Source organism: Epinephelus lanceolatus, chromosome 12 (genome assembly GCF_041903045.1).
Source record: "Epinephelus lanceolatus isolate andai-2023 chromosome 12, ASM4190304v1, whole genome shotgun sequence".
NCBI classification, from domain to species: Eukaryota; Metazoa; Chordata; class Actinopteri; order Perciformes; family Serranidae; genus Epinephelus; species Epinephelus lanceolatus.
Genome location: NC_135745.1, coordinates 44810356 through 44835845, shown reverse-complemented (window position 1 = coordinate 44835845; position 25490 = coordinate 44810356). Strand labels below are relative to the sequence as shown.

At 45.6% G+C, this 25490-nt stretch overlaps 2 protein-coding genes across 2 annotated transcripts in view; one reads left to right on the top strand and one right to left on the bottom strand.

Annotated features, from left to right (window-relative positions):
• Positions 1 to 97: 97 nt before the first annotated feature.
• LOC117271582 (uncharacterized) lies at positions 98 to 17684 on the bottom strand. Its single transcript, XM_078173465.1, has 15 exons — positions 17614 to 17684; positions 17065 to 17123; positions 13332 to 13416; positions 13039 to 13110; positions 12619 to 12714; positions 11534 to 11754; positions 10218 to 10410; positions 9956 to 10138; positions 8742 to 8858; positions 8529 to 8647; positions 7070 to 7163; positions 6837 to 6926; positions 4186 to 4428; positions 1677 to 1795; positions 98 to 679 (listed from the first exon to the last, which is right to left on the bottom strand). The coding sequence occupies exons 2-14, from the start codon at positions 17082 to 17084 to the stop codon at positions 1706 to 1708; spliced, it is 1623 nt and encodes a 540-aa protein (XP_078029591.1). The 5' UTR covers positions 17085 to 17123; positions 17614 to 17684; the 3' UTR covers positions 98 to 679; positions 1677 to 1705.
• An 830-nt stretch (positions 17685 to 18514) lies between these two features.
• wdr33 (WD repeat domain 33) overlaps positions 18515 to 25490 on the top strand; it is a 41093-nt gene continuing 34117 nt past the window's right edge. Inside the window, exon 1 of the mRNA XM_033650092.2 lies at positions 18515 to 18699. The gene's annotated coding sequence lies outside the window, so the exon portion shown is untranslated. The remainder of the gene's footprint in view (positions 18700 to 25490) is intronic.

Below are 25490 nucleotides of genomic sequence, written 5' to 3'. Positions count from 1 at the left end.
ACTGGTGTTTATTTTATTTATTTATTTATTTTCACACCTTTAAAAAAAAAAAAAAAAAAAAAGAATAAAGGAATATTTCAAACAATAAATAAATAGAAATAAAATATAATGAAAGAAATATAAAATAAATAAAGCAATAAATTAGGATCAATATTCAGAGTTCATGTGCAAACATTCAATAAATTCAGATGTTTGTTCTTGTTTAAAATCCAGTGTCTTTGTGTCAAAAAAGATTTATCGATTATTTCAAGAAATAAATACATTAATAAAATAAATGTGTAAATATAGTTTCATCAAAGTTCATTTAAAAATCTAAAATCTATAAAATAATTAATCGTCAATAAAACTACAGAAAAAAGTTAAAAAGTTTGTTTTAAAATATTTTTGTTAAAATTGAAGAAAAATATATCAAATAAAATCATTAAACATGAAACTGCTAAATAAATCAATAAAGACTGTGAGGCTGATGAAACTGCTGACTCATGATTGACATGTCGACTCAGCAGAGAGATGAGACGCTCCGAAGCTGAGAACAGTATGGATGGAGGATGAGGGTGAGGATGAGGATGAGGATGAGGATGAGGGTGAGGATGAGGATGAGGATGAGGATGAGGGTGAGGATGAGGATGAGGATGAGGATGAGGATGAGGGTGAGGATGAGGATGAGGATGATACCTGCCTAAAATAAAAAGGTGAAACTCATTAATGGATGATTCCAGTTTGTTTTTCTGTCACAGCACAAAGAGAAATGATTATTGATTATTGATCATGTGGAATGAACCAATCAGAGATCAGTCACACAGAAGAGACAACATGGCCGCCCCTCAGTCTGTAGTAACAGTTCACTTCCTGATAATGGAGTCCTCGTCCAGTGTAACGTGGTGCACACACACTGATCGGCCAGAACATCAGAACCACAGGTGACGTGAACAACACGGATCATCCTGACACAGTGCAGTGTTCTTCAGAGGAACTTTGCTTATGCTGCCTGACACGCTCCATACACACACACACACACACACCCACACACACATCATTACAGACCAGTACCCCCACTGCTGCAGTGAGGGGGGGTACTGGTCTATGACAGTGTTTAGGTGGGGGGAGTCCATAAAGAGGCATCCACAGGAATACCAGGACCAAAGGTTTCCCTGCAGAACATTGTACTATAATGAAATGATCCATGTTCACTTCACCTGTCACAGTGCTCACAATGTTACACCTGATCAGTGTGTGTGTGTGTGTGTGTGTGTGTGTGTGTACTAACAACATATTGTACCACAGTTATTATCATTATATTCTGACTAACATTAATGTCCTTGTATGTGCTGTCATCACTGTCTGTCCTGTGTCTCTGTCTCTCTTTATGTCTCATCACTGTACATTTATTATGTTCATCTGTTCTCTACCACAGCTACTGTCCCTCTGTCCCTCTGTCCATCCTGAGGACAGATCTGTCCTCCTTGTCTCTTCCTGAGGTTAAACGTTTTTTTCCTGATCAACTGTGAGGGTCCAAATGACAGAGGGACAGAGGGACAGGAGGACAGAGGGACAGGAGGACAGAGGACCGTCGTCTCAGCAGTGAAACATGTCTTTAAGGAGGTATTTCCTGTTACTGTAAAGCCGTCCTCTCCTCAGAGGGAGGAGTATGAAACCACAGGATGACTGTGACTCACCAGCTGATGGTCCTGATGGTCGAGGAGGATCAGGGCTCCACATAGAGTTGGGCCTGCTCTGTCAGACTCATCTGGTCGTCTGTTTTCCCAAACATCAGCACCTGTAAGTCCTCGCTCTGCTGTGACATGACACCAACACATGAAGGCTCAGTTTACATCATCACAGGTTTTACACCAAAGAAAGGGAACCACATCTCTTCTGCTGGCAGATGATGTGGTTCTGTTTCATCACACTGACCTCCAGCATGATCTGGGGCGAGCGTGAAGCCATCCGGATGAGAGTCAGCACCGCCCCGTCTGAGGCATAGACTGTGGCCGGCTGTGGCTCAGAGGGTAGAGCGCAAGATCAGAAAAAAGTATCCTTGGGCAAGATACTAAATCCCAAATCACTCCTGATGGCTGTTCCATCGGAGTGTGAGAGCATGTGAATGGGTACTGAGAAGCAGTCGGCACCTTGTATGGTGGCCTTGGCTACCAGTGTGTGAATGGGTGAATGTGACATGTAGTGTGAAAAGGGCTTTGAATGGTCAGAGGGCTGGAAAGGCGCTGTACACGTGCAGGTCCATTTACTGTATAGAAAATGGACGAAGCTCTTGTGACGTCACCCGTTGGTCTGTGGACTCACATTCAACATTTAGGCTGCTGCCATCTTTATCTCTCTTTTTTGGAGCCAGAAGTGACCATATTTGGGTGAGAGGGTGGAGCTGTGGAGGAGGGAGGGGTGGATCTATCTACTGTCAGCAGACAGCCTGTCACTCAAAGATGCCCCTTAATGATGTGTAACTTTAAGTCTTAATAAAGTATAAACAGGTGAGTTGTATAAAAAGGTAGAAATGATCTCCAGAGACCAGACAGGCTGTAAACATGTTGATTTCGATGCGGACGTTAGAGGAACTACAGGTTTTGGCTTCATGTTAGAGCCTCAGATGATGCTGTCTGAGGTCATGGTTCTCTGCTGGAGACCGGTGGCTTATTTGGAGAGAGTTACTGCCCCAAGAGAAGGAGGTCAGGTATCTCAGGGTCTTGTTCACAGCGAGGGTAGAATGGAGCGCGAGATGGATCGGTGGTTTGGTGCAGCTTCTGCAGTGATACAAGTGCTTCACCGACCATCATGGTTCAGAGGGAGCTGAGCCAGAAGACAAAGCTTTCCATTTCCTGGTCCATCTGCGTCCCAACCCTCACCTATGGTCATGAGCTCTGGGTAGTGACTGAAAGAATGAGGTCACAGATACAAGCGTCTGAAATGTGTTTCCTCTGTAGGGTGTCTGGGCTCAGCCTTAGAGATAGGGGGAGGAGTCAGACATCTGGAGGGAGCTCGGAGAAGAGCCGCTGCTCCTTCATGTTGAGGTGGTTCAACATCTGATCAGGATCCTCCTGGAGGAGCTGGTAGGAGGCCCCGGGGCAGACCCAGAACACACTGGAGGGATTATAGATCTCATCTGGTCTGGGAACACCTTGGGGTCCTCCAGGAGGAGCTGGAGGAAGGAGCTGAGGAGAAGGACGTCTGGAGGACTTCGATCAGCCTACTGCCCCTGAGACCTGACCCCAGATAAGAGGATGAAGATGGATGGATGGATGAAGATGGATGGATGGTATGTCCCACCCTTACCATGATCTCTTTGTCCTTACACTAACCATCTCCACCCTCAACATGTTGACGTGATGAGTACTGGCCAATCACAGCACAGGGGGGCAGGACAAGGAAAAGCAGTGGGAACCACCTCTGTCCTGTCTGACTTTCTATCTGACTTCCTGTCTGTCTCTCAGCTCTGAGCTCATTGGCTCCCTCTGAAGATCTTAAAAAACCCAGATCTATAGTTTGATGAGTGATGTCCTCTGACAGCTGCTCACAGCTGGAGTCTGTATCAAACTAACAGGAGTACACAGTGACTCTGAGGACTATTTTCAGTGGTGGATTAATCCACATGTTCTCTGGTGGGTGCTGGTGTCAGCAGGACGTGTGCGTTTGTGCTAACAATGGAGGAAGAGGACGTATCAGGCAGTACCTGTCAGCAGATACATTCACTGATGGACTGAGTCTCAACATGAAGATCAGCAGAGGAACCTGAGAACACTCTTGACAGAACATTATAAAACCTTGTTTCCACCAAACCAGCTCTGGTTCTTAAACTGGACTCTTGGAACTGTGATGCGATCCAGTGAACCAGTTTTATTGTAATTAAGAACGTGTCATCAACAGAGGGCGTGGCCAACAGAGGTAAACAGCAGTGGGAAAAATTCAGATCAAACTGATAACCTGCAAACTTTGGTCCTCTCTGTCCAACCTGTCAAATATGACACGCCCACTGATGTCATCACCATTTATACATGAGGTTAAAGAAGAACCTGTTATTGTTTGGTTCCAGCTGAGAACCCACTCTTCAGGTTCTGAACCGGTTTATTTTTACTCTTAATGCTCTGAACAGTTTAAAACCAGGAGCAGGAACCAGAACAGAACCAGCTCCATGTTGGTGGAAAAGGAGTAAGAATGTTTGTGGTCAGTCCTCACCTCAAAGGGGTTCAGTCTGTACGCGGGACATTCAGGAGAGTGCAGGTAAGTGACCGACTGTTGACACCACCACACCTCTGTCCGTCCGTCCAACGGGAAGCAGCCAAACTCCTCACAGCTGGAGACAAACCTGGACTCTCTCTGGACTTGTGGGACACAGCTGGATTGTCTCTGGACCACTGAGGTGGAGCTGGACTCTCTCTGGAACTGCAGGATGGAGCTCAGCAGACTCTCTCCCTGGACCTGAAGGACAGAAGTCCCCATAAAGGTGTCTCCTCAGAGGAGACGTCCTCAAGAGTGTGACACACTTGTTTTGAATTTAATGTTTCTGTGTGTGACAAGACGATCAGCTGTTTAGGTTCTTCGTCTTAAACAGACCAAAAATTTACGACCAGATGAAACCATCTCAGAACGTCGCAGAGAAAAGTGTCAGCGGTGTGAACTGGCTGGTCTGAGCTGGACTCAAGCCGGCTGATGGTGTCACCTGACACTCAGCTGGTCAAGTCAAAATGACCACAGACGGCGTGTTGGCTTGCTGCAGCAGGTGCTCCGTCCCCACAGAGCCCTCTGTTTCTGTCCTCACGGTGTGCCGGTGTCAGACGGTGGGTCGCTGCTGCTGCTGGCTGTATGTGCTTATGCCCCGCCCACACACACATTCTCATTGACTGATGAATTGGCGCTGGTTATTTATATTATTGTGGCGTATTGATTATGAATACAGTCCATCTGACGCTGGTTTTGTTTCATCACTGTAGCCAGTATCTCACTATCACTATCCTCATTCAGATTTACAGAGAGTACAGAGAGTCGTTGACTAGAGATGATACGCCGTCTCATGGTGGTCACTTCCTGTCGACGTTACAGATCAGAAGCACAGAGAGTCGTTGGCTAGAGATGATACGCCTTCTCATGGCGGTCACTTCCTGTCGACGTTACAGATCAGAAGCACAGAGAGTCGTTGGCTAGAGATGATACGCCTTCTCATGGCGGTCACTTCCTGTCGACGTTACAGATCAGAAGCACAGAGAGTCGTTGACTAGAGATGATACGCCGTCTCATGGCGGTCACTTCCTGTCGACGTTACAGATCAGAAGCACAGAGAGTCGTTGACTAGAGATGATACGCCTTCTCATGGTGGTCACTTCCTGTCGACGTTACAGATCAGAAGCACAGAGAGTCGTTGGCTAGAGATGATACGCCGTCTCATGGCGGTCACTTCCTGTCGACGTTACAGATCAGAAGCACAGAGAGTCGTTGGCTAGAGATGATACGCCGTCTCATGGCGGTCACTTCCTGTCGACGTTACAGATCAGAAGCACAGAGAGTCGTTGACTAGAGATGATACGCCGTCTCATGGCGGTCACTTCCTGTCGACGTTACAGATCAGAAGCACAGAGAGTCGTTGACTAGAGATGATACGCCGTCTCATGGCGGTCACTTCCTGTCGACGTTACAGATCAGAAGCACAGAGAGTCGTTGGCTAGAGATGATACGCCGTCTCATGGCGGTCACTTCCTGTCGACGTTACAGATCAGAAGCACAGAGAGTCGTCGACTAGAGATGATGCGCCGTCTCATGGTGGTCACTTCCTGTCGACGTTACAGATCAGAAGCACAGAGAGTCGTTGGCTAGAGATGATGCGCCGTCTCATGGCGGTCACTTCCTGTCGACGTTACAGATCAGAAGCACAGAGAGTCGTTGGCTAGAGATGATGCGCCGTCTCATGGTGGTCACTTCCTGTCGACGTTACAGATCAGAAGCACAGAGAGTCGTTGGCTAGAGATGATGCGCCGTCTCATGGCGGTCACTTCCTGTCGACGTTACAGATCAGAAGCACAGAGAGTCGTTGGCTAGAGATGATGCGCCGTCTCATGGTGGTCACTTCCTGTCGACGTTACAGATCAGAAGCACAGAGAGTCGTTGGCTAGAGATGATACGCCGTCTCATGGCGGTCACTTCCTGTCAACGTTACAGATCAGAAGCACAGAGAGTCGTTGGCTAGAGATGATACGCCGTCTCATGGTGGTCACAACACTCCATGAAGGCTGTCCCAATTCCCAACACAGAAATCAAATGACCTGAGCTACAGATGGACCGTATTCACAGCCACTGAAATAACCAACGCAGATTAATCAGTCAGTGTGTGACGCACACACACAGCGAGCAGAAGCGACCAACCGTCCAACACGACACATCAAGACACGTGTCCACAGCTGCGGGGACTGAAAGAAGACGGACTCTGGGTCGGTGAGGATGGAGGGCTGTTGTCAGTTACAGCAGCGAACGCGCTGTCTGCCGACAGCTCGTAACTCACCTGACCAGCTGACTTTGCTACAAGCTGATTGGCTGACGTGCCTTACATTCTAAAACCAGGTGACATCATCTGCCGGCTGAGACGGGTCAGTCTACTGAAACTTCTCTCTGCGACGCTGTGAATAGTTTCATCTTGTCATGACTTTCTGGTCTGACCTGGATTTTGTTCTGATGGACACATGAACTTCAGGTATGAGCTGCGTGCCGTTCATGTGGTCGCCTATATATAAACATTTACGGTAACTTTACGAGGTCGTGTTGAACATGTGAGACGTTGGGAGGGATCTCAGGTCGCTCTGAGTTTGTCGACGTGCTGCAGATGTGTTTGTGTGTCTGACCTCAGAGCTGCTGCTGGACTGCTGACTGTCAGGATCCACACTTGGCTCCTCCCACGTCACGTTCATCATTCTGCTTGAACAAACTGGAACCTGTACCACACACGTGCACGCACACACACACGCACGCACGCACGCACACACACACACACACACACACACCACAGAGCAGACAGCTCCAGGACTGAGGGGACAGGTGAGTGTTTACAGTGTGACAGCAGGACGTCTTCTCTCACCTCGTCTTCTCTCTTGTTGATCTTCAGTGGCGTTGGTGTTTGAGGCGCTGCCGTCCACAGCGCTCTGACCCTCTCCCTGGTCTCTGAGGGCGTCCTGAACACAGCAGTTAGAGAGAAACTGTGCTGATCTTCAACCAGCGCTGTGCAAGAAAACTGGCAGTTTCTCTTTAAAACATTTCAAACTGATCAACAATAAATTTACACTTTGACATAACAGTGTGTCTCAGACGCTGTGGAACAAGAGACAGAAGCCCCCGTTACACTTGCTGTTCAACGCGGGAATTTAATGCCGTCTTGTCGCCTCGCCATTCTGTATAAACGTTACGATCTAAGAATCAGGAGTCAGAGTTGTCTCACCATTAAAGCTTGATTTATGGTCCTGCGTTGAATCAACGACGTCGCTACGTCGTAGGGTACGGGGCTACGCAGAAGGCTCGCCGTAGCCCCCGGCATAGCCTGACGTGCACCTCCCCAAAAATGTAACTACACGTCGAGGCGACACAGACCCAGCGCAGACCGGCAGGGCTGTGATTGGTTTGCTTGGTAGCAAATTTCCGGTTCCGTATTTCCAGATTGCGCCATCCCCGCCATCTTTAAACATCTTCTGTTGCGATGTAGATGTTGCAGTATTAAGGCTCATTATATATATGCCATTATGCAACGTTCAATACAGATACGGATACGGCCGGAGCCGTCTGTCCGTGCTCCGCGTTCATTTCTCTGTGACCGGAAAAGCCGGAAGCTAAACAAAGAATCAACTAGAGATGACGACAACCACTCAGGAAAGGAACGCAGCCTCCTACCGCTCTGGCGGTGAATTGCACCGCGATGAAACGGAGTGACGGAGAAGTTCGAAGGGTTCACGACGGCGTCACGGCAACAAAGTAGCGACGTCGTTGAGTCAACGCAGGACCATAAATCAGGCTTAACTCAGCAACAGAAGTTTTAACAGCACCGAAACAATGTCTGTAAGACAGAGACAGCTGCAGGACGGATTATGCACGGGTGTGACGTTTTGATGATGTGTCATGTGTGTGACCCACCGTGGGAGATTTAAAAAGCAGCTGTTAGCAGTTAGCGGCTAACTCAAAGAAGAAGAACAGCAGCTTTTAGCAGTTAGCAGCTAACAGGAGCTCCTTACCCTCCGAGCAGAGGACAAGATCAGCCGCCATATAACAGGGACGCTAAATGATTGTTATTGACATGTGATGTCATTGTTATTGTTTATAAAGAACTGCTAACACGTATGTTATATGTCACACTAGAGGTCAACGCTGTTGTGTTACAGGTCACGCCTCTTTTGATTCTGTGATGTCATCATGCTGTCTGTAATCACACACTGGAACAACATGTAATGTCATTGTTTGGTTCTGTGTAAACATGTGAAGTTGCCGTAAAGAAGAGACTCTGTAGCGCCACCTCTGTGTGAGAATGGCTGATGTAAAACATATGAAACTACCTGTGGCTGCAGGAGTCGCCCTGGTTGGTGTTGGTGGAGTGTTTATGGGAACACACGGGGGTGGAGGTGAGAGCTGGATGCTGTAACTTCAGATCCTCGACACCGCACAGACTGAAGAGCTGAAGACAGAGAGAACAGACAGACAGAAAGACAATCAGACATCAGACGGAGAGTTAAAGACCAACAGCAGCAGCAGCAGCGTCGTGTCTTCACCTCAGAGGGGGAGAACGTCAGAGGCCCCGCCCTGCTGCCTCTGCTCCAGGAGGAGGAGGAGTCTAACAAGGAGGCTCCATCCTCACTGGTCACCAGCTGCTCCTTCAAACCTGTAACCTTCATACAACACACTGATGTCACTGTGGAGGACACGTGATTATATTACTAACCTGTGATTAGATTAATAATCCAAGGAACAAACATGATGAACATGACACATTTTCTGGAGACACTTAGCAATGACGTGATGAAGGCAGAGCGTCGCCTGATGATTGCGTCATCGTGTGAAGGGACAAAATGTTTGAAGGGTTATGATGTCACAGTGTTTGTTGTCTTACATAACTGGTGCTCAGATTGATGACTGACAGGTCAGCGTCCTGTCTGTACAGGCAGGTGGACAGCGATGATGTCACTTCCTCTGGGCCACAGCTCCAGGTCTCTGGGTTCTGTGATGAAATCAGGTCAAACGTCTCAATGTCATATTTACCCCTCACAGTTTCACTTTTCCAGGACTTTTCAAGGACCTGAAGTAAAGATTTGTTTTTCTTGTGCGGTGGTTTAAAACACACCAGACTCAAACTCTGTTTAGTCATGATGTCATGACGTCAGCTCAAGACGGACCGCAGGGAGGAAACATCAGAGCGTCGTTACATCATGTGGAAGATCATCCACCTAAGGATTAGTCTCATTACACACAACGAAAGTCCAGGACATTTCCAGGCCTGGAAAAAGTGACTGTGACATTCTCTGACTATTCCAGGTTTTCCATGACCGTGGGAAAGCTGTGATTAGATCCTCTGCAGTAGATGCGTCTGTTTGTTCGATGATGATATCATGCTATATATGATATGATAATGATATATATCCTGGTGTAAATCAGCTGCTCTGAGACAATAATTCAGCTCCTGGTAAAAACCTCCTGAGCGTCTGGATCTTAAGTTGCCAGAGAAAACAGGTGAGTGCACATTAGCAGGTGGTGTAGGAGCACACACACACACCGACACACAGCTTCAGAGAAACACTGATTTTTAACGTGACCCTGCTTTACTCAGTGTTTTGACCTGTTTGAATCACCTGCTCTGTTTGTAGAGAAATGACGGATATGTTTGTGTAGAGCCTGAGAAACGGTGCCGAGGGCTATAAAACCACACTTACAGCTACATTTCAAAATAAAAGCTTCAGCTGTGTTCCAGTGAGAGAAAAAGCTAATGTACCGTCTCCATCAGGTCCATGGGCGCCGTCAGCTCGCACATGCTCAGTGAGGAGCTGTAACCTGAGGTGGAGGGGGCGGGGACACAGATGGAGCATGGGTGGGCTTGGTTGCCATGGCACCCACACACGCTCTGACCACAGGAAATGCAGCTGGACTCGTCCTTGACAGTGGACACACCGTCAGCCTGCTGGAGGAAGGATTATTATTATCATCATCACTGCTGGTATCATGGGTGGATGATGGGATGGTGGGTGGATGCTGACCTTGGTGGAGATGTTGGCTGTGCCGGGGGGGCTGCGGGTCCTGGATGCTGGTCTGGTGGAGTAGGAGGAGTTGGAGGAGGTGTTGGAGGAGCTGATGCAGGAGTTGTGTAGGTGTAGGACCTGCAGGTATCCCTCCTTCTCCACCCTCCTCTTCAGGGTGGAGTTCCAGTGGTTTTTGATGGCGTTATCTGTCCTGAGAAGAGTCGTCCCCAAGACAAATGTTACTGTGGTGACTCAATCTGACACAGATGACCCTTTGCTAAGCCCCGCCCCTTTGCGAGGGTGAAGCCTACACTGTCACTGACTGCACCCCCTGAAGACATGTTATCACACTGATGGAAGGAGAAGCAGACAGAGGCTCTGCAGTTTGTGTTGAAGGATGAATCAGACAGCTGACGTTCGACCTCAGTGACACTGAACACATCACCGCCGTCCTGACATAAGACCAACAGATTAAAGGGAAACTGTGCTGATATTCAACCAGCTGTGTGACATCACAGTGTGTGCAGATGGACGGTGTTCGCCTGGAGCTCATCTGCACACACTGTGATGTCACACAGCTGGTTGAATATCAGCACAGTTTCCCTTCACTGGTTCCTGAGGTCGCTCTTTATTCACTCAGTCAGTCGAAGGCAAGCAGCAGGAGAATAAACTGAAGCCCCGCCTCCTCCCAGCTGTTCATAGTTTCTGTTCCCACAGTAAAAGTTGTGGATGGTACCAACAGAAGCGTTCCTTAGCGTCCCCATGTTTGGTCCCCCCTCTGTTGGGGTACCTAGCACACAGATCTGGTACTACTGCCAGCAACTTTTAAGGTGGAACATTAACTTGTAATGTTACTCAATGCATGAGTTGATGACGTGAATCCATCAGCACACCTTAAATTTCACTGTGACAACTTTGACCATCACTTTAGTTTTTATATGACACACACTTTTAGTAATGACTTTAAAAATATAGATTCATTTGGAGCGGGTCCCTACTCCGGAGATCAGTTCTACCTTTTCATACAACTCACCTGTTTATACTTTATTAAGACTTAAAAAACAAGATGGCAGCAGCCTAAATGCTGAACGTGAGTCCACAGACTGACGGGTGACGTCACAGGAGCTTCGTCTATTATTTATACAGTCTGTGACTCTAACATGGATGACATCACATCCTGTCTGACTGAAGCTGCTGAACGGTTTAATGATTTTTCTCAACTCAGAATTTAATTTGTTAAAATCATCTTAATCCAAATGTTTTTCTGAAGTTAAAAATAAAAAAGTGTGGATCTGAACCCTGTCAGTTACAGAGATAACCACAGCTCTATATACCTGCCCGGCAGCAACTTGGAGATGTCGGCCCAGCGGTTTCCCAGCAGCCTGTGGGCCTGACAGATGACGCCGTCCTCCTCCAGCGTCCAGCTGCTCTTCTTCACCGTCGGGTTCAGGTGGTTGTGCCAGCGCTCGCGGCACTGCTTCCCGTTACGACTCCGCAGGTGCTTGGCGATGAGCGACCAGCGCTTCACGCCGTACTTCTGAACCAGCTCAATGACCTTCACAGGAAGTGACATCACAACATGCTATTAGTTTATAAAGGAGATCTACTATACGTCTGCAAGTCCAGAGACACGTCCACCAAGTCCGGAGACATGTACAACAAGTCCTTGGTCACATCCAACAAGTCCAGAGTCATCTTCAGCAAATCCAGAGTCACATCCAACAAGTCCAGAGTCATCTTCAACAAGTCCAGAGACAAGTCCTACAAGTTCAGAGACAGTCATCTCCAACAAGTCCAGAGTCATCTCCAACAAGTCCAGAGTCACATCCAACAAGTCCAGAGTCACATCCAACAAGTTCAGAGTCATCTTCAACAAGTCCAGAGACAGTCATCTCCAACAAGTCCAGAGTCACATCCAACAAGTCCAGAGTCATCTCCAACAAGTCCAGAGTCACATCCAACAAGTTCAGAGTCATCTTCAACAAGTCCAGAGACAGTCATCTCCAACAAGTCCAGAGTCACATCCAGCAAGTCCAGAGTCATCTCCAATAAGTCTTTAGTCACGTCCAACAAGTCCAGAGTCATCTCCAACAAGTCCAGAGTCATCTCCAACAAGTACAGTCATCTCCAACAAGTCCAGAGTCACATCCAACAAGTACAGTCATCTCCAACAAGTCCAGAGTCACATCCAACAAGTACAGAGTCATCTCCAACAAGTCCTTAGTCACGCCCAACAAGTCCAGAGTCATCTCCAACAAGTCCAGAGACACGTCCAACAAGTCTTTAGGTACATCCAGCAAGTCCAGAGACATGTCCTGCAAGTCTAGAGACATGTCCTGCAAGTCCAGAGTGACCTCCATCGAGTCCAGAGTCACGTTCAACAAGTTTAAAGTCACATCAATCAAGAGTGAGTGTTTACCCTCTCGTCCTCCTCCTGAGTCCAGGGACCTTTGACCAGATCTGGATTCTTTATCTGCTGCCACCTCCGCTGACACTCCACATCTGACCTCTGACCCTGACACACAACACAGACAGTTAGGATGCGTCCTGCACGCTGTGGACTGACGTGTTCAAAGTCTTGAGCAACAACTGAAAGTTTAAGAACACAATCATGTCCACAAACAAACTGGGTCCAGTCGGTGTGCTTCAGATTGACAAAGACCTGGATGGGGGTCCAGTTCCTGCTGCCCCTCCTGTGTTGCAGCTGAGACGTCACATGTTGTGGTCGTAGAGTCAGACAGCAACAGTCTGCTGTTTGCTGGTCGTTTAAAACCTTAAATACTTAAACATCCTGTTTCTGTGTCTCTGCTGTCCTGTTCCTGTGGATGAAACCACTCACTTTAAAATGCAGAGAAACTGAAGACCAGCTGCTGCACCCAAACTCCTTCACCAGTCCATGCAGCTTCTCATCCTGAAGAGGAAGATCATCATCATCATCACACTGAGCTGCAGTTTCCACGCTAAAGACTGATATGGTGTAAATATCCTGACTCAGATATTATCTGTGTACATCCTGTACCTGCAGCTGCTTCACAATAAAAGCCTGCTACTCCACACGGAGGACTTTTACTGTGAAGGACCTGGACACACAGGACATACACACTGTTTGAATGCTAACACAATGAGCATTACCTCATCTTTTGTCCATCCAGGCTTCTGTAGAGTCCCTCTGCAAAATCGCCTGTTACGTCCAAAACAGGTGGAGTGACTCTTTGTGCTGAGACAGGAGACGACACACGGCTTAGAGGCCCCACGTACCATGTCACCACGACACTGACGCCAAGATACAATATTACCGCTAAACTTGCATTGATTACAATTTTTGGGGCCGATCCCGATTTCTGATTTGCAGAATGTTTGGACGGCCGATTACGATTTTGGCCACTACCAATTTCATTTTTTTCAAACCACTTTACAGCTCACAAGATATTGCAATATTTTCTATGTTTGCTTTATCAGAACATTTTAACCAGGATACAACCAGCTCTTCAATAATCACCTCAAACACAAACACAAACACAAACAACAACAGCAACACAGGTTGAGAAACATTTTCCTTTTTGCTCAAATATAACTTCAGGTACAGTATTAAAATAAATAAGTTAAAAAGGCATACATAAATAAAAACATGGATAAATAAAATAATAATTCTTGCTGTATAGCATTTGTGGGTAATTTCTTGAATAGACAAAAATTCCACACAGCCGACATGGTGTTGGTCGCCTGTATGAAAGCCTTTAGTGCTGAGGACGCGCCCGCCAGTAAGCGTGTGAACACGCGCCTCGTCAGTGTCCAGCGGCACAGTGCAGCAGTGAGAGCTCCACAGTTCAGGCTAACACGGACAATAAACAACTTCCTCCTTCTCTCTTTTGATGAGTGTGCGTGAATGATGAAGGTGAGAAGCCGCCCATGTTTCACTTCCTCACATCGCCCAAGCTGTGAGTTGCACATGTGCGTGTGTGCGCTGCTGATGTTACGCGATGTCAATCATGCGGCGCAGCGGGAATTTGACCGGCATTTTAAATCGGCATATTTTAAACTGACCAGCCGGTCACAGGTCATGGCTGATCAGCTGAAAACAGGCCCGATTCCGAGCACTGCTGATCCGCCATCTTAAATGTAGACTCACAAGTCAGTCTTTAGACGCTTTGCTTAACTAAAGACTGATGACTTTCTCCCTGATTTTGTGTTTAGATGGGCGGATACAATTTCAGAGTTTAAAAAAACTCCCTACATTGCAGAACCAATAGTAAATCTGCAGGGCGGTCCTTCGGTGGCTCGCTGAACTCTTGTGCTCGTAAACATAGTCCGACTAGAAACACGTGTAGCGGTACAAAATGGCTCAGCCGCGCTCGCAGAAAACGCCGTCAAAGTTAGTGGATGTTTGTCGCGTTTGCGGCGACACATTCTCGCCAACTAAAAGAAGCAAACATAATCTTTTACAAGGCCATGACTCATCCGTCCGGCCGGACTATAGAGGGAATCGCCTTGTTGTTTACAAATACTTCCGGGTAGAAAACCAGCAGAGCTTTTAGCTATGTATACATATACAGTACAGGCCAAAAGTTTGGACACACCTTCTCATTCAATGCGTTTTCTTTATTTTCATGACTATTTACATTGTAGATTCTCACTGAAGGCATCAAAACTATGAATGAACACATGTGGAGTTATGTACTTAACAAAAAAAGGTGAAATAACTGAAAACATGTTTTATATTCTAGTTTCTTCAAAATAGCCACCCTTTGCTCTGATTACTGCTTTGCACACTCTTGGCATTCTCTCCATGAGCTTCAAGAGGTAGTCACCTGAAATGGTTTCCACTTCACAGGTGTGCCTTATCAGGGTTAATTAGTGGAATTTCTTGCTTTATCAATGGGGTTGGGACCATCAGTTGTGTTGTGCAGAAGTCAGGTTAATACACAGCCGACAGCCCTATTGGACAACTGTTAAAATTCATATTATGGCAAGAACCAATCAGCTAACTAAAGAAAAACGAGTGGCCATCATTACTTTAAGAAATGAAGGTCAGTCAGTCCGGAAAATTGCAAAAACTTTAAATGTGTCCCCAAGTGGAGTCGCAAAAACCATCAAGCGCTACAACCAAACTGGCACACATGAGGACCGACCCAGGAAAGGAAGACCAAGAGTCACCTCTGCTTCTGAGGATAAGTTCATCCGAGTCACCAGCCTCAGAAATGGCAAGTTAACAGCAGCTCAGATCAGAGACCAGATGAATGCCACACAGAGTTCTAGCAGCAGACCCATCTCTAGAACAACTGTTAAGAGGAGACTGCGCCACTCAGGCCTTCATGGTCAAATAGCTGCTAGGAAACCACTGCTAAGGAGAGGCAACAAGCAGAAGAGATTTGTTTGGGCCAAGAAACACAAGGAATGGACATTAGACCAGTGGAAATCTGTGCTTTGGTCTGATGAGTCCAAATTTGAGATCTTTGGTTCCAACCGCCGTGTCTTTGTGAGACGCAGAAAAGGTGAACGGATGGATTCCACATGCCTGGTTCCCACTGTGAAGCATGGAGGAGGAGGTGTGATGGTGTGGGGGTGTTTTGCTGGTGACACTGTTGGGGATTTATTCAAAATTGAAGGCACACTGAACCAGCATGGCTACCACAGCATCCTGCAGCGACATGCCATCCCATCCGGTTTGCGTTTAGTTGGACGATCATTTATTTTTCAACAGGACAATGACCCCAAACACACCTCCAGGCTGTGTAAGGGCTATTTGACCAAGAAGGAGAGTGATGGAGTGCTGCGGCAGATGACCTGGCCTCCACAGTCACCGGACCTGAACCCAATCCAGATGGTTTGGGGTGAGCTGGACCGCAGAGTGAAGGCAAAGGGGCCAACAAGTGCTAAACACCTCTGGGAACTCCTTCAAGACTGTTGGAAAACCATTTCAGGTGACTACCTCTTGAAGCTCATCATGAAAAAAATATCTTTTCCAGCGGATATCTTAGTTACAACATGATTGAGCTAGCAAAGCAGTTTTGTGTTGCTATGTGTGGTATTTATTCAGTTATGGGAAATCACGATGTCTAGAAAGCATCAGTGGCTGCAGCTGACAGGGACAGCTAACACTAGCAGCAAAGCTAACATCAGGACGTCATCTGTTAAAAGCCTCCCGTTGTCGGATACGACATGAAACTACTCCAGTTAGTCAATCATGTTGTAACTAAGACATCCGCTGGAAAAAATATTTTCTTCACGGATGAGCACACGTTTGATAAAACAGAGTTAAATCTCTCGGAATCATTTTCAAGCTCTCTGTGTGTTTGTTTCCTTGCGGATGAGAAAAGGGGGAGCGCACATTTCCGAGAAGGCGTGTCCTTTTCAAAAATGAGAGGCGTTGCTTTGTTGCCGGCCGTTTTCTCCGGTGTGTTAAACACACTTTAGAAAGGAGTGTCCCCAGACTATCAGAAGGTGGAGATCTCTGATTGTCTGGTGGCGAGACTATCTTAAATGTGTCACCTGTTTGACAGGTGTGTGACAGGTAATGGTGTGTCACCTGTGTGACAGGTGTGTGACAGGTAATGGTGTGTCACCTGTTTGACAGGTGTGTGACAGGTGTGTGACAGGTAATGGTGTGTCACCTGTATGACAGATGTATGACAGGTGTGTGACAGGTAATGGTGTGTCACCTGTATGACAGGTGTATGACAGGTGTGTGACAGGTAATGGTGTGTCACCTGTTTGACAGGTGTGTGACAGGTAATGGTGTGTTACCTGTATGACAGGTGTGTGACAGGTAATGGTGTGTCACCTGTTTGACAGGTGTGTGACAGGTAATGGTGTGTCACCTGTGTGACAGGTGTGTGACAGGATATGGTGTGTACTCAGCTCTCACCAGGACCTGTGGCGGCTCATCAGTGCTGCTCATATGACCCGTGACACAGTGAAGTGCTGCTGGAGGAAACACAGCGTCGGTCAGACACACTCTAACTGTGGTAACATCATTTTATCACTTGTCACAGGAAAATCAATATCTGCATTAATCCAGAAGATAATCAGCTGTAACTAATGACTGATCATGATAAATGTGTCACTGATGTGAGGACAGCACATTAATAGCCACACACATGTTAGCCGTTAGCTCCCAGTCAGTCAGCTCCATATGAAACTGACCCTACAGCAGCAGCTGAGTCTCTGATCACGTCACTAACGAAGAAGTGAAGAACGCACCGCTTCAACTTCCAACTGACGGTTGAGCTAAGCTAGTTAGCATTAGCCGGTCAGCTAGCCGCTAAACGGAGACGATTCAAAACGTGTTAAAGTGACAAACAAAGATCGAAACGGGACTTTATCCCGGTGAAAGACTGTTCTGAGTGTCCCGTTATATCACCGGCTGCTTATCCTCCGGTTCACCGTGTAAACCGCCGGAGATCACTGAACTTACCGGTAACCGCTGAGAGGAGGAGAAACGGCTCGACACGGCTCGTGCTCTCTGACACTGTCCTCTAATGCTCTGCTCTGACTGGACAGGCCCGGTGATGACGTATGGTTTCAGAACTCACTCACTTTATTTATTTATTTATTTATTTATTTATTTATCTATCTAAATAAAAAAACAGACACCTTTTAAGGCAAAATCTGACCAATTTCACTTTATTTATTTAAATCAGAATCAGAAATACTTTGATAAAAAAAATACACCCATTTGATCATTTATTTAAATCACCAAACGTTACACCAGTTATCACAGCACGAAGCTGTAAAAACAGAAATTATTGTTGGAATTTCACATTTCTGACCGTCCGTGTACGCATCATATGAGAGGAAGACTTCTGACAGAACAAATAAATAAATCTGAGCTTAAAATGGTGAGTTTCCTCCAGTCATTCAGGGAGGCTCAAGGGGGAAAAATATACAATATATATATATGCATATATATATATATACATATGTGTGTGTGTATATGTATGTGTGTGTGTGTGTGTGTGTATGTATGTATATATGTGTGTGTGTGTGTGTATAATTATGAAAGCGTATTTCTGCCACATCAGGAAAAAATAATGTGTCAGTATTACGTTATAATGTGGAAATATATTGTTATAATGTGGAAATATATTGTTATAATGTGAAAATATATTATTATAATGTGGAAAACTTCTTGTTAGAACAATGAACTTTTCACGTTATAACATAATACTGACACATTATATTTTTCCTGGTGTGGCAGCAATACGCTTTGGTATACAGTATGAACAGTATATTGAAACAGTAAAACTCTTTTTCCCATAATCCTTTGCGTGATGACGGCGCGCGCTCTCCCGCCCGTTGTGAGAATTTCCCAGCATGCTTTTCTGAAGGCCGAGAAGAAGAAGCGTCATGATGGAGTCTGCTGGTGGCTAAAGTGACAAACCTTCTTAAAGTTCAGTTGAATAAAGTTTTAGACGTTCATGTTTCTTCAGAGGAAATCTTTACGGAGGATTCTAGCCCGTTAATGACAGCTAGATAGCTAACTCTGCAGCGGAGACTGTCGGTGAGTTTTTATTTGAGCTGCAGCGCGTTGTTGTTGTAACGTTAACCGGGCCGCCGCCATTTAACTCCGGACACTAAACACAACAGAACAGCCCTGAAAATCCAACACAGCACAACTGGTGTTTTAATGGATCTATAATAATGAATTTAAGTCATCTTACAGTCAGAATATATCGGTGAGGAGCAGCAGGGTTTTACAAAGCTGCTAACGGTTAGCCTGTTAGCAAAGTTAGCCACACAAGCTAACGGTGTTAGCAGCAGCCCGGTGTTTCAGAGCACGTTACAGTTTAGATACAAGTCTGTTCTGACAGTCAGAGGAACAGCCTCACAGACTGACTGTCACTTACACACTTAACTCTCTCATCACTCCGACTGCTGGAGCTCACAGCCTGTTAGCTCTGTGTTAGCCTGCTGTGTGGCTAACCTCAGCAGAGGCAGAGAAACCTCGTGTTACACAGTTTAGTTTCTGTTGTCTGATTCACAGAGCTCAGGACTGTTACTGAGGATTAAAGTGAGTGTGAGTGTGAGGAAGCTGATGGAGCAGTGTAGCTGCACCCCGTAACAAACAATCAGCTTTTGATTGTTTCAGTTAAAGAACCGTTTTCAGCCGTTACTTTCCAGTAAAGGTTGAATTACAGTGATGAATGTAACGAAGTACATTTACTCTACTACTGTACGTTTCTACGATATTAACATTAACCTAAGGCCCTCTTTCGTTTTACTCCACTACATCTACCTGCCAGCTCTACAGACTTTACTAATTCAGAGTTTTACACACAAAACACATGAAGAGTTTTAAACAGTGCTGCTCAGTAGGGTTGTAATCCTATGAGATTTTCATGGTGCGATCACTGCCTCAGAAAATATCACAGGTTCATGTTTTACAGAATTTAAATGAATCTCAGTCAGGATGTTTCTTAAAGAAATGAAAGCAGAAGGGTTATTGATGGTTGAACAAACACTGAAAGTTGAAACATTTTGTTATTAGAAGTTTGTTGAAAAAGTCTCCTCTTTGAAAACAAGTCAAATAAAGGAGAGACGCTCTGTCCAGTTGATTTGTAGATAAGCAAATGTGCACGTTATGATAACTGTCAACTTGTATATCACGGTATACCTTGAAACTGGTGTGTCACTGCACCCTGTGTTCAGTTACAGACAGTTTTTGCAGTCCAGCTGAAATCATTAGTGTATGAATCAAAAAGTGGAGTCATAGAAAATTAATGTGAAACTATTTATTTCCTGTAAAAACACATCAGGGTTCAGAATCAGAATCTGTTTGTCGTCATTGTGCGAGTACGACACTGAGGCAGCAGCTCTCAGATTCAGTGCATTGAAGGTTCAAAACAAGGCAACAAAACAGCAGCTACAGAAATATTATAAAAATAAACAAATAAGAAATATCACTGAACTGTTATTTACAAATGTAATACAGATCTGAAATTCAGAAAATACTGAACGCATTTAATTGATTTAAAAATACATGAAAAGCATTTCTTACATTTATAACTTTCAAACAGATATTTGTGAATCTCAGTTCTGTGATTGCACATTTGTGTATTATGCAGTGTTTTTTTTTTTTATTTGTGATATTTGTTTGTGTTTGTGCAAATCAGGTTTATATTATCAAAATAGTTTGAGTCTGAAACATCTAATGAGGAGTCACAGTTTCAATACCCTAACCACATTTTAGCGATCATACTCACAGCTCGTGCTGCAGTCAAGGTTTAATTCTGGAGTTTGAAGTTTTGAGTTCAGTCTGACAGCTCCAGCAGTCTGTGATCCTGTGTGCTGGATTTGGTGCTGATTCTGGATGATGTGTAATAAGTTGTGTCTGACACTGATCTGAGTTAATATGTGGGGGCCGGCTGTTAAAGCACACATGTCAGTCCGTGTTATGACATGTTGTCTTGTTTCGTCAGTGACGTCAGGACCGTGTTAATGAAGTGTGTGTTAGTTTGATTTGAGTCTGTCCTCTATCATGCAGGTACACAGGGTCTGTGATGTGTCGCGTCGTTCAACCCAAATAACTTGAGATAACGTCACACTGCCCCCTCTCTCCTTCTTTCGCCTGCTCTCTCCTGCTCTCCCCTTCTCTGTCCTTTCTCCTGCTCTCTCCTTCTTTCTCCTTCTCTCTCCTTTCTCCTGCTCTCTCCTTCTTTCTCCTGCTCTCACCTTCTCTCACCTGCTCTCTCCTTCTTTCTCCTTCTCTCTCCTTTCTCCTGCTCTCTCCTTCTCTCTCCTTTCTCCAGCTCTCTCCTTCTTTCTCCTTCTCTCACCTGCTCTCACCTTCTCTCTCCTGCTCTCACCTTCTCTCACCTGCTCTCACCTTCTCTCACCTTCTCTCACCTTCTCTCACCTTCTCTCTCCTGCTCTCTCCTGCTCTCACCTTCTCTCACCTTCTCTCACCTTCTCTCACCTTCTCTCACCTTCTCTCTCCTGCTCTCTCCTGCTCTCACCTTCTCTCACCTTCTCTCTCCTTCTCTCTCCTTCTCTCACCTGCTCTCTCCTTCTCTCTCCTGCTCTCTCCTTCTCTCTCCTGCTCCCTCCTTCTCTCTCCTGCTCTCACCTTCTCTCACCTGCTCTCACCTTCTCTCACCTGCTCTCACCTTCTCTCTCCTGCTCTCACCTTCTCTCTCCTGCTCTCTCCTGCTCTCACCTTCTCTCACCTTCTCTCTCCTTCTCTCTCCTGCTCTCTCCTTCTCTCTCCTGCTCTCACCTTCTCTCACCTTCTCTCTCCTTCTCTCTCCTGCTCTCTCCTTCTCTCTCCTGCTCTCTCCTGCTCTCTCCTGCTCTCACCTTCTCTCTCCTGCTCTCTCCTGCTCTCACCTTCTCTCACCTTCTCTCTCCTTCTCTCTCCTGCTCTCACCTTCTCTCACCTTCTCTCTCCTTCTCTCTCCTGCTCTCTCCTTCTCTCTCCTTCTCTCTCCTGCTCTCTCCTTCTCTCTCCTGCTCTCTCCTTCTCTCTCTCCTGCTCCCTCCTTCTCTCTCGACAATCACCGTGCACACAGATCCACAAAAATGACCAAAAACGCTGCAGTTTACATGCCAGGCCAATAGTTGGTGGTGTGACGCTTACGTTTCTTCTACATAGGCCTGTCACAATAACAAATTTTGCTGGGCGATTAATTGCATCAGAAATTATTGCGATAAGCGATAATATTGCGTAATATTGTGATTTTAAGACCATTTTTATTATTGTTGTAATTTTGCTGTTTCAGACCATTTTTTAAACTTATATAATGATAATAAAGGTATATTGATGCAGGTACACCCTTTTAAAGAGAAATAAACATTTATTTAACAAGAATATTTAGGAATGCAAAAAAGAAAATTTAAATATCCAAAATAACACATAAAAATATCTAAATAAATAAATACAAAAAAACAGTCTGTCAGTCTCTCACTCTCAGGTGTGCAGTTAAGTTGGTCGTATTCGCTCTTTGTGTTGAGATGGTTTTAGAACAAACCCGGCACACCGGCTCGTCCTAATTAATTACGGGGCTGCCCTCCAACTCACCTGGCTCCAGACGATGCACGGCAGTGAACGCTCTTGTCATCCAGTCTTTTTGGTGGAGAGAGACGAGGAAAACAAACACGCATGAATATGCCATTAATCGCGGCCGGAAAAGTTACCGTCTCCCTTTTAATTTACCGTGCAATTAACCGACTTATTCCATATCGCGAAAGGCCTACTTCTACAGAGCAGCGATGTATAAACAAACAGAATGGCAACCGCATGAATGTTTGACTGGACGGACGGGGAGGAGTTGCTACAGTAAATCTACACAATAGGCCCGTTTCCACCACAGGAACTTGGGGTTTACTTGGTGCTGATTGGATATACTCAAGGAGGGATGTGATGACAACAGAAAGCAACAAAATAGCCGGCATTTTTAAAACTCAGCAGACGAGGGTTAGCTTGTTCATATAGCTTTCGCCGCCACGTAAAAAAAACTCACTAAATGGCCCGTGAAAAAAATATCTTTTCCAGCGGATATCTTAGTTACAACATGATTGAGCTAGCAAAGCAGTTTTGTGTTGCTATGTGTGGTATTTATTCAGTTTTGGGAAATCACGATGTCTAGAAAGCATCAGCTGACAGGGACAGCTAACAGCAGCATCAAAGCTAACATCAGGACGTCATCTGTTAAAAGCCTCCCGTTGTCGGATACGACATGAAACTACTCCAGTTAGCTCAATCATGTTGTAACTAAGACATCCGCTGGAAAAAATATTTTTTTCACGGGCCATTTAGTGAGTTATTACAGACACCGCTATCAGCTAACGGCGTCCCTACGTTGCCCCGGTCATAATGGTTGCGCAACAATTACGTCACATCCAGAGGCAGCCCGTAACTTTACAGGAACCTTCCTCCTACTCCGCTCTCTCAGTGGAGACACGGCGGTTGAGAGGGCCGAATGAGAGAACGTTCCTGTAGTAGTTCCTGCCCCCCAAATAGTACCAGGAACTTCTTCAGTGGAAACGGGCCTTATGCGGACATTCCTAGCGAAGCCAGGAACCAAATCATTACAGACTGCTGAATGAATCCAACAAACACACTGCTGGCTTATACCTGACAACAGTATAGTGGTGCTTAGTGCAAATAACACATGTATTTGTACAATGCAGCAACGTTCACGGTCGCACAGTCCTCAACCGCCATTTCCAGTTTGACAAGTGGTCCCTCCCCTTCCGCTACGTAGCCAAGATGGCGACTGTTTTGAGTGCACCATTCAGGTACTCATAGTGCACTGCATTTTCCATACTTCTCAGTGTGAACGCACTTATGCACTCACAATATTCAGTGTAAGTACAGAAGTACGATTTGAGACACAACATTGCTGTTTTGACTCTTCTGTCCATCTGGGTCAAAATATTGTTGTCCTCATGCCTGTTTGTTATGACAATAAGAATTAAATAAAATAATGTAACTGAAAATGATGTAAAACATGATGGATAGTTTAGCTTCATGTTGTTCACATTGAGGGGCTACAACTAACCATCATTTCACCGTTCATGGTCTCACTAATAAACGGTGAGAAAACAGTGAAACACGTCCTGCTGTGTGACGTCTTCAGGTTGATTTATCTGACCAGCTGTCCAATAATCCACAGCTGTTCCCTGTAATATCACCTGACAAAGAAAAGCACCCAGCTCTCACATCTCAGAAGCAGAACAGCAGCAAATGTTTAATCATTAAAATGAGTGTGTGATGTTTTGATCCAGACGAACAGGAAAGTGTCTCAGAGATCCGTCAGCAGGACGGTTTCATCTGTCAGAGGCTCAGACTGAGTGTGAGGAACATGAATGACACGTAGAAACAGTGTGTGTGATGTTGAATTGAAGCGTGACGTTAACCTGAAGTCCAGGGGCCTCATTTATAAAGCTTGCTTACGCACAAAACGAGGCTTGAAAGTGGCGTACGCCACTTACCACGCAAAGGTTGTGATTTATAAAAATAAACTTGGCGGGAGAATGTGCGCACCTGTAAGCAAACTCTGAGTCATGCGTGCGCACATTTTGGAGACACTGGGAAGTGGCGACGCAGACGGCGAGGTGGAGAAGTGGAGTCAGATTTTTATTGATGTCTCACACAAATTTAATGTCACGCTATATCCACCTTAGATGTTCTTGTGTTTCAAATACATGGGCCAGACGTGGCCGTCAAAGAGGCCAGGGGTGTCTGGCACCGTGTAGTTCCTAGAGCACCTCCTCTTTTTCCACGTAGATATAGCGTGACATTAAAGGTTAGCGTGTCACGCTATATCAACCTTAGATCCACGTTTCCACGTTATCATTAAAATTAAATCCAGCAGCTTTATTTTGCGCTTGGAGTGAGGGATAATTGTTTCATAAAAACGTTGTAAAACAAACTCAAATCCTGAATTGAAATTCTTTCTAAATACATATTTAATCCACACTGCCTCTAACGTCTCATTGTCCACTATGTGAGCGCAGGAGGGGGAGAGGACGGCGCAACTGCATGGAATATATTTATTTATTTAGCTAAATATTTCCAGTGCATTTATCATGTCTCGAAATCCAGCCATTAAGCACAACTGTTACACTCATTTCATCAGCCCTACTTAGACATGTGCTGTTCATGACAAAACCGGCATGAAGAAACGTGTTCGCCTATTACACTTTCATCTTTGAATTGTATTTCAAATTACACGTTGTATTTTGGGACAGGGATACCACTGGTTCATGCTGTAATTCAGGCCGGGTGTCTGATCAGACTAATTGCCATAAACATATAGATACTGTGGTGACCCTCGTGCGTAATTGCGCAAGATGTCACTGTCCGTGCAGTCCCACAGACACAGCTGACAGCATCAGCAGCATTGATGTGTTGCCACTTTTCTTGCTTTCTTTTATTAGTGATCCCGCTGCTGTGGCCACCAAATAAAATCTTTCTTCAGTCCTCCACCTCCCGTTAAAGGGTCTCTAACTCAATCTCGGAGAAATTCCGTTTTTTGGTTCGTTTCTCACACCTGTCGCCGTGACACAACGAGAGAACACTCGCATGTCGGCATATTTATATGTAGATCGCATTCATGAGGTGATTTGCATGACCATTTATGGTTGAACTAGGGCGTGTAGAGGGCGGAATATGAGGCGGATCTGGGTGCGCACAACTTCAGGAGGTCTGTGATTTACAAAGAGAACATTGCGTGCAAGTGTGCGTGCGCACGGTTTTATAAATCAGATTATTTTTTGGCGCACGCCATTTTCAGCTTTTGGGCGCACGTCGACTTTTAGTATGAATCCTAAGCACTCTTTTATAAATGA